This window comes from Garra rufa, chromosome 17 (assembly GCF_049309525.1).
Source record: "Garra rufa chromosome 17, GarRuf1.0, whole genome shotgun sequence".
NCBI classification, from domain to species: Eukaryota; Metazoa; Chordata; class Actinopteri; order Cypriniformes; family Cyprinidae; genus Garra; species Garra rufa.
Window position 1 is genome coordinate 40,583,574 of NC_133377.1, and position 16,904 is coordinate 40,600,477.

The following is a 16,904-nucleotide window of genomic DNA, read 5'->3' on the forward strand; positions in this document are numbered from 1 at the left end:
TAAAAAATACTAATAAAAATGTATAAAATGATTTAAAAAAAAAAAAAAAAAAAAAAAAATATATATATATATATATATATATACACACTAATAAAATGTATATTTTTAAAATGTATAAAGATATAAAAAATAATATAAACAATAAACAAATAAAAAATAGAAAATAAAAACAATAAATCTAAACATAAATACATAAAGAAACTAATAAAAATGCATCAAAATATATAAATAATATACTAAATAAAAGTAATATAAATAAAAACTAAGAAGAGGTATTGTTATTTCTATGTTTTTTTATATTAATATTTAACTCAAAAGGAAATACAATAATAAAAACTAGTTCTAAATATTGATCAGAGTAACAATTAAACTTAAAAAAAAAAAAAATTCAACTGTTAACACAACACAATATAATAAGGTTCATTAGTTAACATTAGTTAACCATATTAGTTAACATGAACTAATAATGAACTGCACTTATACAGCATTTATTTATCTGTGTTAATGTTAATTTCAACATTTGCTAATACATTATTAAAATTTTGTTAACATTAGTTAATGCAGTGTGAACTAACATGAACAAACAATGAACAACTGTATTTCCGTTAACTAATGTTAATAAAGATTAGTAAATACAGTAACAAATGTATTGCTCATGGTTAGTTCATGTTAGTTAATACATTAACTAATGTTTAACTAATGAACCTTATTGTAAAGTGTTACCATTATTATTTTTATCTCATCACATTTAGTCTAGACAGTAAAAGGAAACACTGTTGTGGGCGTGTTTGAGAGCATCCGTGGGCGTGTCTTATAGTATTTGTAGGTGTGTCTAATTGCATAGTGGGTGTGTTTTATATGATTTATGGGCGTGTCTGGAGGCATTTGTGGGCGTGTCTTCATCTGTGTATGTGTGTGTTTAGTCAGTGCAGCTGGTGTGTGTTGTATGTTGACGTCATGACGAGGCTGCTGTTGCTGATAATGGCTCATTGTGACTCTCGTTTCTTTCTCGTAGCCTCTCACCATCAGCACGCCGTCCTTCGCCACCGCTGAGAACATGGCCGACCTCATCGACGGCTACTGTCGACTGCTCAATGCCGTCAGCCAGTCCTTCATCGTCAGACCTCAGAAAGGTACGTCTGATGACACTGATGCATTGTGGCATGTCTGTAGTGTAGACTGTGGAATAAGCATGAATGGGTCGCATTGAGTGGAAAATCTGAGTACGAAGCAGCACAGCTGTTTGTCTCAGAAAGATACTAATAGAAAGACATAAGTCCACTTGAAGTCAAATCTGAAATGTCGGTTTGGGTGGGTCATGTTGTTGTGTTTGATTCATAAGCTGATGCGGTGTGTTTTTCTGTCCTACAGAGGGGGAAAGAGCTCTTCCATCCATTCCAAAGTAAGTCATAAATTCACTTGACTGGCCTTCATGAGCTGTTTAATAAACTGACGTCAGGCAAGAGATTCATTTAGAGGAGGTTTGACCACCAGTTAAGACTTAAACACCACCAAAACATGTCAAAACCTGATTGGGACTCGAGCTGGGTCATATATTAAACATTCACTATATATTTGTGATCGTTTGGTTGATGATGGTTTTGATGTAATTTACTTAGCCCATGTAGTTTTTCTTATGAGTGTCATTAATTTAACATCAAATGCCTGGAAAAAGTTATTAATGTATGCAAAATTAATAAATATTAGTATAAATATAATGTTTTATAATTGCATTAATCATTTTTATTTATTTAAATTAATTATATGCCCATGATGTTTCCTGAAGAGCATCATTACACTAATTTAACATCAAAGTATTGAGAAAAAAAGTATGTAAATATATATAATGTTTAAAAGTTTTTATAATAATTTTAATTTTATTTAATTTTACTTTACTCATGAAGTTTCCCAAGGAGTAACATCAAATGTATTATTATTATTATTATTATTATTATTATTATTATTATTATTATTATTATTATTATTATTTTATTTATTTATTTTTATCCACAAAGTTTCCTAAAGAGAATTATTTGACTAATTTAACATCAAAAGTCTGGACCAAGAAAAGTATGTGGTATTTTTTTAAATAAAATATATCAAATATGAATAATTATATAAATAATATGATGTTTAATAACTTTTAAAATTTTTAATAATGTTTAATAAATTTAATAATTTTATTTGGCCCTTGCAGTTTCTTAAAGAGCATTATTAGACTAATTAAACATCTAAAGTCTGAAGAGAAAAAAAATATATTATTATATATAATAAATATATAAAATATATAATAATGTAATTAAAGAGCATTGTTAGACTAATTTAACATCAAAAGTATGGAGAAAAAGTATGATTATATAAAATATGAATAAATATTAATATAAATATCTAGTTTTATTTTATTTTACCCATGGAGTTTTCTAAAGAGTGTTGCACAGAAAAAAATATATGAATAAATATGAATCAAAATATATAACGTATAAAAAAATCTATTTTATTTAAATTATTTTATAATCCATGATGTTTCCTAAAGAGTATTATTAGACTAATTTAACATCAAAATTCTGGACAAAAAAAAGTGTATGAATATATCAAATATGAATAAATATTAATATAAATATGTTTAAAAACTTTATTTTATATTATTTTCCATTAGATATTCTAAAGACCATAATTAGACTAATTTAACATCAAAAGCCTCGACAGAAAAATATGAATAATTTAATACTATGAATAAATTTTGTATCTAAATATGTAATGTTTAATAGCTTTTTTTGTAAATTTTATGTTATATATTTCATTTTATTTAATATATTATTTATTTTATTTCCTATGAAGTTTCCTAAGAGCATCATTAGACTAACTTAACATCTAAAGTCTGAAGTGAAAAATTATTATATAAAATATAAATATAAATAAATGTTTTTTTTTGTTAAATAATGTTAAATTAGAAATGTCAACGTTTTAAATTAGATATTTGTGTATGTGTGTGTGTGTATATATATATATATATATATATATATATATATATATATATATATATATATAGAATAGAATATGTAATGTATAAAATTTATTACATTTATTATTATATTTTTTATAATATATAATTTTATTTTAATACTTAATGAATTTTACCAGGCTCATATTGTGAAATATTTTATACTGTGTTGCATATAGTACGAAAAATAATTTAGTATAATACTGATTAAGTTAGCATGCATATTTGCACCTGATACCAAACAAAACAACAAAAAAAACAAGCTCATGTCCACAATTTCTCATGTTCTCATGAGCCACTGGATAAAAATAGCTTCTGTGCATTAAGAAAACCAACAATAATCACCATTTTATTTGTTAATGAAGTAATTTTTGTCCATAGACTTGCTAACAATGAGAAGCGGCTAGAGGGGATTCGAGCAGGAGTTCGTGCCATCTCTGTTTCAGGTAAGATGCATCTCTGATTTATCAGGTTTATTGATTTTATTGTCGATAAGATGCATTGTCAGCTCAATCATCAAAGTTACAGCATAAACAGGCTGCATTAGTATTATTATTTGAAGTTTAAATCAATAACTCTCAGTATGACAAATAGTAATTGTGATGCTTTGCATGTCAAACACTGCTAGGAAATTCATAGCTTGAGATGTTAAAAACCCATAATAATTTTTATTTTCTAAATTACATTTGGTATGTGACTATATAAAATATGAATAAATATTAATATAAATATTTAATGTTTAATAGCTTTTTATTTTTTATTTAATTTTATTTTGCCCATTCCTAAAGAGCATTATTAGACTAATTTAACATTAAAGGTCTGGACAGAAAAAAGTATATGAATATATAAAATATAAAAAACGTATATAAAAATATTCTGTTTAATAGATTTTTATTTTATGTATTTTTATTTTTTGTTTTGCCCATGAACTTTCCTTACTAGCATTATTGGACTAATTTAGCAAAAGCCAAATATTTGGTTTGTGAAGTATGTAAATATATTAAATATGAATAAATATTAATATTAATATAATGTTAAATAGCTTTTTTTTTATTTTATATTAATTTACAGATTCCTAAAGACCATTATTAGACTAATTAAACATTAAAAGTCTGGACAGAAAAAGTATATGAATATATAAAATATAAAAAACGTATATAAAAATATTCTGTTTAATAGATTTTTATTTTATGTATTTTTTATGTATTTTTGCTCAGGAGGTTTCCTTAAGAGCATTATTGGACTAATTTAACATAAGCTAAATATTTGGTTTGTGAAGTAAGTAAATATATAAAATATTAATAAATAATATTATAAATATATAATTTTTAATACATTTTTATTTTATTTTATTTTTGCATATTCCTAAAGAGCATCATTAGACTAATTTAACATTAAAAGTCTGGACAGAAACAAGTTTATGGATATATAAAATATGAATAAATATTAATATAAATATATAATGTTTAATAGATTTGTATTTTATTATTATTAGTTTTTATTTTTAATTTTTTCTAACTTAATATTAAACTCTAATTTTTTGACTAATTTAACATAAGCTGAATATTTAGTTTGTGAAGTATGTGAATATATAAAATATGGATAAATATTAATATAAATATGTAATGTTTAATATATATATATATTTTTTTTAAATATATTTATATTTTTATTTTAATTTATTATTAGACTAATTAAACATTAAAAGTCTGGACAGAAAAAGTATATGAATATATAAATTATAAATAATAATATAAATATATAATGTGTAATAGATTTTTTATTTTATTTTAGTTTAGTTTATTTTGCCCATTCCTAAAGAGCATTATTTGACTAATTTAACATTAAAGTCTGGACAGAAAAAAATATATGAATATATAAATTATGAAAAAAATATTAATAGAAATATATGTTTAATAGATTTTTATGCCCATGAAGTTTCCGTTATTAGCATTATTAGACTTATTTAACATGAGCTGAATATTTACTTTGTGAAGTATGTGAATATATAAAATATGGATAAATATTATTATAAATATACAATGTTTAATAGCTTTTTACTATTTTATTTTTGTTCATATATTCATTGAATGTTTGGTTTCACTCTAAAATATTACAATCAAATGCATGCAAATGCTCTTTTGCCTAGTCTCCAAAGCATTTCTCTGATATTTGATGTCTTCAAGATGCTGGGCTGGTTTCTGCAACATCTGCCCGCATTTAAAGCTCATCATCACTTGTATTTCAGATGTTCGGTGCTCATGAACATGTCTGCTCTTTATAAGCGGTTTACACTGGAGATTTTCAGCATAATCTATAATCTAAAATCACTTTCTGAAATGAAGTAACTCTCAATGCAAACATGCATTCACATTCATTTTTGGTGTGAGAAGAGCTGATAGTGAAAGTCAGAGCGCCACAGATCGTTATGTGGCTTGTCAGGCTGTTTTGTCACGGATCTGGAAGATAAATGTGACCCTGGAGCACAAAACCAGTCTTAAGTCGCTGGGGTATATTTGTAGCAATAGCCAAAAATACATTGCATGGGTCAAAATTATTGATTTTTCTTTTATGTCAAAAATCATTAGGAAATGAAGTAAAGATCATGTTCCATGAAGATTTTTTGTGAAATTCCTACTGTAAACCTATCAAAATGTAATTTTTGATTAGTAATATGCATTGCTAAGAACTTAATGTGGACAACTTTAAAGGTGATTTTCTCAGTATTTTGATTTTTTGCACCCTTAGATTTCAGATTTTCAAATAGATGTATCTCGGCCAAATATTGTCCTATCCTAACAAACCATACAGCAATTGAAAGCTTATTTATTGAGCTTTCATATGATGTATATATCTCAGTTTTGTAAAATTTAACCTTATGACTGGTTTTGTGGTCCAGGGTCACAAATATGTTTATTGCCTCTCCATTCCTCCAGCCATATTCTCTTGCTTTGCTTCACTCTCTTTCTCTCTCCATCTGTTGTTCTTCTCTGAAGACTCAGTGGTTCAGACGCCCACCAAAGCTGCTAAAGCTCGGCGCTTTCTCCTTCCGTTTGTCCTCTGTTCCCATGATTCTCCTCCTAAGGGTACTTGCTGTTCCTGTGTGTGTGTGTGTGTGTGTGTGTGTGTGTGTGTGTGTGTGTGTGTGTGTGTGTGTGTGTGTGTGTGTGTGTTTGAACACTAACCCTCACCTGCTGTCCATCCTAAACAACACATGTTCTGTAGAATCATGTCCACATGTATCATCTGTTTCTCATAGATTCACAGGTGCTCTGATTCATCCTCAGCAAGTCATTTTCAATCAATTAAATAATGGCTCTTGTGAGGATGTATTTTCCACCTCCCTGGCAAATCACACTATTTATTTTAAGTAATTAAAATATTAAATATATAGCATGCAAACAAATCGTTTTTATGAGAATCGTGCTGTATTCTGCACCAAAAATTGGTTTATTTTAAGGTTTATAATTTCTCTGTCTCTCCCTTGCACCCTTGACATTGATTAATTGATAATTGTCATAAAGAAATTTCACATTTCACTCCAAAAGCAAAATCCCAAAAATAAGAAATTATTTTAATTCTTTCTTTATTATTATTATTGCTTTTTTATAATTGTATTAAATTTATAACATTTTTTTTAATATATATAAATTAAATTTCATAATCAATTTTAAAATATTTTTTTCCACATTACAGCGTTGACAATAAAATATGACAATACAGCACATTTTATAAAAGTAGTCTTTACTTTTTTCTTTAAACAAAATATGTCCTTTCATTATTTTAGTGATGAAATGCTGTTTCAAATAGAATTACTTATAAATAATTATTTTTAATTGAATTATTTTAAGCAAAATAGAAACATTCTATTTGACATAATTTATTTAAATTTTTTTTGCTTAATTTTTTAAATTATTTATGCCAATTAAAATATGTCCTTTTTTATTGATTTTGTGATTAAATGCTGTTTCAAATAGAATTTCTTATAATTATTTTTAATTTAATTATTTTTTAAGCAAAATAGAAAAATTCTGTTTATATATAAAAATTTAGATTTAAGATTTTTTTAGTTATTTATGCCAGTTTAACACATTCCCTGCAACTTTTATCACTGAAATATATATTTAAAAAATCTTAATATTATTAAAATCTTTAAAATCTCACCACAGAAGCAAAATTCAAAAAAATTAATAATTATATTTTTATTTTATTTTTATCTGTTTGCTTATTTTATAATCAATTAATAAGAATCAATAATATATTTTTTTGGTAATATAAATGAGTAAGAATTTATTAAAAGAAATTCTATTTTACATATTTCAGATTTTTCTTAATTTGCTTTTTGAAATTATTTATGTCAATTAAACATATTTCCTACAACTCATCACTTAAATGTAAAAAAACTCAATATTTTATAATAAGAATTACTATTATTAGTTTAGATTTTTTTTGCTCAATTTGCTTTTTGAAATTGTTTATGCCAATTCCCTACTTTTTTTCATTAATGAAAATGTAGAGGTTTTTTACATTATAGTAGTGTAATAAATTAGCATTAATTAAATAAAAATACATGATTTGTTTTTTACAAATGTACTTACAATTTAATAAATTGTTCTATTTGTTTATATACATATATATATATATATATATATATATATATATATATACACACACACAAAAAACAAATGAATAAGAATTACTAAGATTGTTTATTTTTTTGCTTAATTTGCTTTTTGAAATTATTTATGCCAATTCCCTACAACTTTTTATCACTATAATGTAAAAAAAAAATCATTTTCATTAGTGTTTTAAACTAGCATTAATTAAATTAAAAGACATGATTCTTGATCTATCTATCTATATATAATATACATGCATATTCAAAATATTTTTTATTAATACAAATTAATAAGAATTACTATTTTTTAAATTATTTATGCCAATTCCCTACAACGTTTTATCACTATAATGTAAAAAAACACTACATTTTCATTAGTGCAATTAATGAGCATTATTTAAAAAAATACATGATTTTATATATACATTGCATTTGTATTATTTATATATAATTATATTTTTATAATGCTATGCTTTTTTAATAAACAAAAATAAATAGAATTATATTTTTCCCACACACACACACACACACACACACACACACATATATATATATATATATATATATATATATATATATATATGTATGTGTGTGTGTGTAACCTTGGACCACAAAACCAGTCTTAAGTCGCTGGGGTATATTTGTAGCAATAGCCAAAAATACATTGTATTGGTCAAAATTATTGATTTTTCTTTTATGCCAAAAATCATTAGGAAATTAAGCAAAGATCATGTTCCGTGAAGATTTTTTGTAAAATTCCTACTGTAAATATATCAAAATGTAATTTTTGATTAGTAATATGCATTGTTAAGAACTTAATTTGGACAACTTTAAAGGTGATTTTCTCAGTATTTAGATTTTTTTGCACCCTCAGATTCCAGATTTTCAAATAGATGTATCTCGGCCAAACCATACATCAATAGAAAGCTTATTTATTGAGCTTTCATATAATGTATACATCTCAGTTTTGTAAAATTTAACCTTATGACTGGTTTTGTGGTCCGGGGTCACATATATATAATTATATTTTCATAATATTATATTTTTTATTAACAAATAAAAAATATTTTTCCCACATTGCAATGATGAAAATATAATATTTGACATTACAATACAGCTAATTTAATCACGTAATTAATTTGATAAAAGCGCTCTTGGTTTTCTTCAAACAAAATATGTTCTTTTTATTCTTGCTTTAGTGATTAAATGCTGTTGACAGTTTTTTGAGACTCACCCAATATTTTTGATTTCTTTGCTAATTGCATAAGACATACAAACCTGCCTCCAAACAGGATCGTTGGGTTTTTCCATGCGAAGCGTACTGAATTAGACCCGTGGCAGAACAATCCAGGCAGATGTGTGTCCACGTCCCAATTGAATCTCATCCCACACATTCCTGCAGCACGTCTAACCCAATATAACCCACACTAATGACTCCCAGAACAGCATGAACAAAACACATTTACTGCAGGAGCTGCTCACACAACCAGCGAAGACCAAGTTAACCACTTCAGATTAATGACGAATGTGTGTTTTCACGTGTGCTGATGAATTAACCTTTCTCCTCTCCTCTCTGCTCCTCTCCTTTCTTTGCATGGACCTGCAGAAGATCTAAGCGGAGATGGTAATGTTTGACTTCGTTGCAATCTTGGCTTCTTTTCCTCGCGTAGATTTTAGTTTAGTCCTAGTGTGTGTTATAAATGTCAGTCTGCTTGACTTTAAGTGCACTTGAAGTCTCTTTAGCTCCCTGCATTCCTCACAGGGCACTTTAAAGGTGCAATTATTTAGAGAAGCAAGTGACCTCTCCCAAAAAACAAAAACGACGGACTAAATCTGTTTCGCATGAAGACGAAAGAGTCACTTCCTTCCCCTCGTCTTGCTCGAGCTCGACCGCAGAGCTGCTCTCTGATTGGTCGCTGGGACAGACAGACACTCGGATGCAGTTCAGAGAGTTTAAAAGAGAGAAGTGCACTTGAGTTTGAGTTTTAGTGTGTGTGTGTCTTCATGGAGGAGTTTCTTGGCTGCTTGAGTGGCTCTAGTTTGTGTAGTGGAAGGTTACGGGTGGTGTAGTGACCGAGTGGGCGTTCGTTTGGCCGGCGCGTGTGAGATACTGACCGCCGCTGCTTCTGTCTCCCTTCAGAAACAGACGACTACGCAGAGATCGTAGATGAGGAGGACACCTACACCATGCCCTCTAGTAAGTACCCTCACTTTTAAATGTGTGTAACTGCTGTCTTCCGGGATCCAGATGTTTTGGACTAAATCCGGTTTTATCTGAGCCAGATCCTGACCTTTTTTCCCCCCCGTCTGGCTCGTTTGGTTTGTTGATGTGGCGGCAAATAAAATTTAAAGTATCCAGCTCTGACATTCCAGAATATTCTTTCTGGAAACTCAGTTTGTGTTGTGCTTTAGAGCATTCATCATATCTGAAATTAAAGCCGGTCATATTTGGACGTAATTCAGAAGCGTGTACGCTAATGTTTTTAAAGAAGATTTATCTGCTGATTTAAAAATACAGAAAAGTTTTAAAAAATGTGAAATATTTTTGCAGTTTAAAATTGTGGCTTTCTATTTTAATATACTTTAAAATATAATTTATTCCTGTGGTGCAAAGCTGAATTTTCAGCATCATTACTCCAGTCTTCAGTGTTAGATAATCCTTCAAAAATCATTGTAATATTCTGATTTCTTATCAATGTTGGAAACTTATTGTTTTGGAACATGTGATACTACTTTGACCTTTTAAAAGGACGTCCCTAAAAGCAAACATGTCAGGCTGAATTTAATCCAGACACATGCACTGTTGTTCAAAAGTTTGGAATCAGTGCTCATGCTCATCAAAGTTCAATTTATGTGATCAAAAACACTGAAAAAACTGTAATACTGCAAAATATTATTACAATTTAAAATAAGAGTTTTCTATTTGAATATACTTTAAAATATAATTTATTCCTGTGATGCAAAGCTGAATTTTCAGCATCATTACTCTAGTCTTCAGTGTCAAATAATCCTTCAAAAATCATTCTAATATTCTGATTTATTATGTTGGAAACACATTGTTTTGGAACATGTGATACTTCTTTTAACTTTTAAAAGGATGTCCCCAAAAGCAAACATGTCAGACTGAGTTTAATCTAAACACTGTTGTTCAAAAGTGTGGCAATTTTGTGCGATCAAAAATACAGAAAAAACTGTAATACTGCGAAATATTATTGCAATTTAAAATAACAGATTGCTATTATAATATACTTTAAAATATAATTTATTCCTGTGATGCAAAGCTGAATTTTCAGCATAATTTAGTGTCTCATGAAACTTCAGAATTCATTCTAATATACTGATTTATTACTTTTATTATCAGTGTTGGAAACAGTTGTGCTGCTTAATATTGTTTTGATACCTGTGATACTTTTTCAGGATTCTTTGATGAGTAAAACGTTAAAAGGAACAGCATTTGTTTAAAATATAAATGTTTTGTAACAATATGCAATACCATTCAAAGTTTGGGGTTGGTACATTTTTCTTTTTTGTCTTTGTTTGAAAATTTTGAAATTAATACTTTTATTCAGCTAGGATGTGTTAAATTGATTAAAAAAAAAGTGATAGTAAAGATTTATATTTTGAATACATGCTGTTCTTTTGAACTTTTTATTCATTAAAGAATCCTGGAAAAAGTATCACCGGTTCCAAAACAATATTAAGCTGCACAATCGTTTCCTAATAAAAGTACTGTTTGATAATAAAAGTAATAAATCAGTATATTAGAATGATTTCTGAAGGATCATGTGATACAGAAGACTGGAGTAATGATGCTGAAAATTCTGCTTTGCATCACAGGAATAAATTCTATTTTAAAGTATATTAAAAGAGCAATCTGTCGGTTTAAATTGCAATAATTTTTCGTTTTTTTGATCACATAAAATGAACTTTGATGAGCATGAGCACTGATGCCAAACTTTTGAACAACAGTGCATGTGTTTGGATTAAACTCAGTCTGACATGTTTGCTTTTGGGGACTCTTTTAAAAGTTAAAAGGATTTCTGAAGTATTAATCATCTGTCAAATGGCTCTTATTCTTTTAGGGTTTGGATTTTTATCTGAATTGGCTTTATATAAACACTCTTGGAGTCTGTGATGTGTCCTGATTTAGTGATTGTGTGTGTGTGTGTGTGTGTGTGTGTGTGTGTGTGTGTGTGTGTGTGTGTGTGTGTGTGTGTGTGTGTGTGTGTGTGTGTGTGTGTGAGTCAGCGACTGCACACTAACATTCACGAGTGTGTGACTTTACAAACAATCACAGGATTCTGAACATACACCAACTTAATGTGTGTCTGAAAGACAGTTGAATAAAAAAGTTATCGTTTACTCACCATCATGTCATTCCAAAATCGTGGTTTTCTACCATGCAACACAAAAGCAGATGTTTAGCAGAATGTTTATGCTGCTCTTTTCCAGTCAATGAAAGCTGATGTTTTTTAGTGGAAGAGGACATTCTTAGAACATTCTGGCAAGGTTCTCTTAAGTAATGAACAAACGTTCTTCAAGTAACATTATTGGAATGTTCGTTAAGAATTATCAGGTCTTTAAAGAGATAGTTCACCCAAAAATGAAAATTAGCCCATGATTATTTACTCACCCTCAAGCCATCCTAGGTGTACATGACTTCCTTCTTTCAGACGAATCCAATCATAGGTATATTAAAAATAGTTCTGGCCCTTTCAAGCGTTATAATGGCAGTGGGCGGGTGTTTTCAACAGTTCAAAACAAGTCCAATGAAGTGCATCCATCTTTAATAAAAAGTGCCTCAAACTGCTCCAAGGGGTGAATAAAGGCCTCCTGTAGCAAATCGATGCATTTTTGTAAGAAAAATATCCATATTTAAAACATAATAATTACTTTTCTCTAGCTTACGCTAAGAGTCGTACACTGAAGTCGTTCCAGGCAGATGAAGTAGGACGTCAGCGTTGAGTCTCACGAAAACCAAGGTTTGTTTACAGGAGCAAAGGAAGCATAGTTTTACTTTAGCAAAGGAAAAATCCTCCATCATTTTTCTTAAAAAAAAAAACTTGTTTTATACTTCTAATTTATGACCGTTTTATTTTGCTCTCTATACTGTGCGTCCCCATTTGGGACTTCCGTGTACGACTCTAAGCGCAAGCTAGAGAAAAATGATTATTAAGTTTTAATGTTGCTTACAAAAATGCATTGATTCGCTACAGGAGGTTTTTATTCATCCCCTGGAGCCATATGAGGCACTTTTTATTATGGATGGATGCACTTTATTGGACTTGTTTTGGACTGTTGAACAGAAACACCCTCCCATTGCCATTCTAAAGCTTGGAAGAGCCAGAACAATTTTTTAATATAACTCTAATTGCATTCTCTGAAAATTGGAAGTCATATACACCTGGGAGGGTAAGTAAATAATGGGCTAATTTTAATTTCTAGGTGAACTAACCCTTTAACCCTTTAACACAAAAACATTGTTCGTGGAACTTGTTACTGAAACGGTTTAGTTAAGAGATGTCAAGGGAACATTCTAAAAATGTTTGCAAAATTCTAAAATTGAATGTTCACTAAACCAGGAAAAAGATTTTTGAAACATTTTATACAACAGTTCTTTCTGGTCCTCGAATCTGATTGGCTGAGAGGAATGGGATATTCAAGTGATATCGGAACTCCAACCGTTTCATTACTTGTATCATTTGTGGTATTTCTTACAGCCAGTGTCGTGGCAGATGCTCAAATACACTATAATTTTATAAATAATACTGTTTTCATGTCAGGGAATGTACTTTTAAAAGTTTTTTTTAGGCAAGAATGTACTTGTTTAGATCTCAGATATGCAGTTTGTTAAAAAAGATAACGTCTATTTGAAAATATGATTCAAAGTTTTTGGAGATGTGAGCTCCAGGACGTCAGCAGGCATTTAGCACTCATGAACCTGCCGAGAACAGCCTTACCTCGGCCAGCTCTATTGGAATATGCCGCTGTCTCTGATGTCCCTATAGTGGCTAAACATGAGATATAATTTATTTTGTTTCAGAGCAAATAGTTTTAGCTCTGGGCAAAATCTCATGTTATATTAAATGAGCGCTGCCTTTGTATTTTTGAGTGAATTGCCTAGCAACTTTTAATGATGGCTGTTTATTAAATATTAGTATTCAATAAACTATATTTATATTAGGGCTGTCAAATGATTAATCACGATTAATCACATCCAAAATAAAAGTTTATGTTTACACACTAAATGTGTGTTTACTGTGTATATTTATTATGTATATATAAATGCACACACATACATGTATAGATTTAAACAAATATTTATATGAATGAATAGTTATACTTCTGTTTAATTTAGACTATATATAGAATTATAAATATTTTCTATATAAATCTAAAAAAAATTCTTGAATATACATGTATGTGTATTTATATATACATAATAAATAAACACAGAAAACACACATTTAGCATATAAACATGAACTTTTATTTTGGATGTGATTAATCATGATTAATCATTTGTGACCCTGGACCACAAAACCAGTCTTAAGTCGCTGGGGTATATTTGTAGCAATAGCCAAAAATACATTGTATGGGTCAAAATTATTGATTTTTCTTTTATGTCAAAAATCATTAGGAAATTAAGTAAAGATCATGTTCCATGAAGATTTTTTGTAAAATTCCTACCGTAAACCTATCAAAATGTAATTTTTGATTAGTAATATGCATTGTTAAGAACTTAATTTGGACAACTTTAAAGGTGATTTTCTCTGTATTTTGATTTTTTGCACCCTTAGATTTCAGATTTTCAAATAGATGTATCTCGGCCAAATATTGTCCTATCCTAACAAACCATACATCAATAGAAAGCTTATTTATTCAGCTTTCATATGATGTATATATCTCAGTTTTGTAAAATTTAACCTTATGACTGGTTTTGTGGTCCAGGGTCACATTTGACAGCCCTAATTTATATAAATATAAATATAGATTGTTCCGCCGTTAGATGGCGACAAGATGAGTGAGTCAACAGTAAAGACTTTTGTATTGAAACACACTTCAATGCTGTTGTAAACAAGAAAGTTAGTAATTGTAAACAAGAGTAGCGCAGTCATTGGGAATCAACCTTAACAAATGAAAGGTTAATATGACAATGATACTGCTTTCCTCAGCAGACATTCAAACTAGTGTTTTTTTTTTTGTGAATATGAGATTGAGCTATAGAGAGAATGCTGTATCAGATGCATGTAATCACACTCGCTCATTAATAATGTACTCTACATTATACAGTGAGCTTTTACAATAAGTAATACAATAAGCTATCAATGAAGCAACTCAGGATTCCTTTGTTACTAGTTCTAAAGTAATGTTTTGAAATAAGTAACTGAGATTTGTGCTCAGCTGTTTAATTATCAAACTGAGATTTAAATTCGTGGCTGAAGAAAAGAGGGTTTTAAAGATACTCCGTTTTTGTTTTTTTATGTATTTACTCACCTATGCTATCGAACTGTTGTATAAACGTGATGTATCACTCGTGTGATATTGCTCATTTAAAAAACTGACATTTTGAACATTCCGAAAAAATTCAGCAGTAATGTTGTCTTAACTTAATGGGAACATTAACGGAATGTTCTTATAGCTGAGTGTCAAGCTCCTAAAGAACGAATAAAGTATTTGACTTATGCACTATTTTAAAAGTCTTCTAAAACCAAAAATGTTAACATTTTTTGTGATCACATAACACTAACATCTGGACTATAAACAGCACATGAGTCATATCAACTGTTTTTATTGCACTTTTGCTGTTTTACTGCTTATTATTTATGTTTTGTTTTATTTATCAGTACAAATATCATTCTTTTTATTTTTTATTCTTTATTTATAACACATTTTTAAAGATAACTTTACAGTTAAGCCAAAGAGCTGCTCAGAATCATAAGATGAGGAGGATTTAAAAAGGAATCAATAGTAAATGTATACAATTACATAAAGAATTTAAATAGTGACAAAAAAAGATAAAACTCATGCAGATGAGCACATGTAAAAATATCAAAACATTCTTACATTTAATTGAGATGCAAAACAAAATGAAAGTTATTGTTTGGAGAAGTGTATATTAAATGACAAAAAATATATGCTAGTGGGGTTAAAAAAAAAAAAAAAAAAAAGGTTTATTCATTGAATTGCATTTTTGACCCTGGACCACAAAACTAGTCATAAGGGTAAATTTTTCAATTTGTTTTTAAATATTTTCATACATAATCCGAAAGAATAAATACGCTTTCCATTGATGTATGGCTTGTTAGGATAGGACAATATTTAGCTGAAATACAACTATTTGAAAATCTGCAATCTGAGGATACAAAAAAATCTAAATATTGAGAAAATCACCTTTAAAGTTGTCCAAATGAAGTTCTTAGCAATGCATATCACTAATCGAAATTATGTTTTGATATATTTACGGTAGAAAATCGACAAAATATCTTCATGCAACATGATCTTTATTTAATATCCTAATGAGTTTTAGCATAAAACGAACATCGGTTATTTTGACCCAAACAATGTGTTTTTGGCTATTGCAACAAATATACCTGTAGGTACTACTAAAGACTGGTTTTGTGGTCCAGGATCAAATTGATTTATCAGTCGCTTTCTTAATATGTGCTGTAAATGAGCAGCATCAACATTTGAATTTCATGCTTTGAAATGTCAGGCAGTTTCTGTTCCCTGAAACAGTTTTTATAATTTATTGCTCATAATTTTGTCCTCTACTTCATTTTTATAATATTCTAAGCGCACACATTTTATAACAGCTATTTTGTGTGTTTTGACATGTCTGTCATTGATAAGTGTGTGCAGCTCTTCATCTCATCCTTCTGTTTCTCTCTCTCTCATCCTGAGCTTTAATTCTGATCTAAAAGCCCAATCTCTGACTTTTCTCTTTAACAACCAGCCGAATGCTATGGATTAGACGCAGGTAACGCCATCCCTCTGTTTGTGTGCTTCCTTTCAGTTTTTCTGTCTTTCTGTTCTGTTTCTCTCTCTATCTGTCTGAGTTTTGCTGTGTGCTTGTGTTAGACGCAGGTTCGTCCTCGTATCACAGACTAATGCAGGTTTTCATAAATGTTGTGCATTTAATGATAATCTCGAAGTTCGAACCCATGATTTGAGATCATTAAAGCTACAATCTAACTTATTAAAGCTATGATTTAAAAAAGTATTATTATTAAGCATCTTTATTGCTTATAATATAATTAATATTTTATTTATTTAATAATTTCCC

The 16,904-nt window shown here is 28.9% G+C and overlaps 1 protein-coding gene across 6 annotated transcripts in view; it reads left to right on the forward strand.

Annotated features, from left to right (window-relative positions):
* The first annotated feature begins 1,019 nt into the window (after positions 1-1,019).
* The window catches only part of ptk2aa (protein tyrosine kinase 2aa), a 54,943-nt gene continuing 39,058 nt past the window's right edge, over positions 1,020-16,904 (forward strand). The window contains exons 1-7 of one of the 6 annotated variants that reach the window (XM_073821898.1): positions 1,020-1,133; positions 1,372-1,402; positions 3,383-3,447; positions 5,998-6,087; positions 9,226-9,243; positions 9,760-9,816; positions 16,575-16,598. In XM_073821898.1, coding sequence (XP_073677999.1) covers positions 1,058-1,133; positions 1,372-1,402; positions 3,383-3,447; positions 5,998-6,087; positions 9,226-9,243; positions 9,760-9,816; positions 16,575-16,598 — 361 coding nt within the window. In that variant the 5' untranslated portion in view covers positions 1,020-1,057. The remainder of the gene's footprint in view (positions 1,134-1,371; positions 1,403-3,382; positions 3,448-5,997; positions 6,088-9,225; positions 9,244-9,759; positions 9,817-16,574; positions 16,599-16,904) is intronic. The other 5 variants (XM_073821899.1, XM_073821900.1, XM_073821902.1 and 2 more) reach the window with 5 other exon arrangements.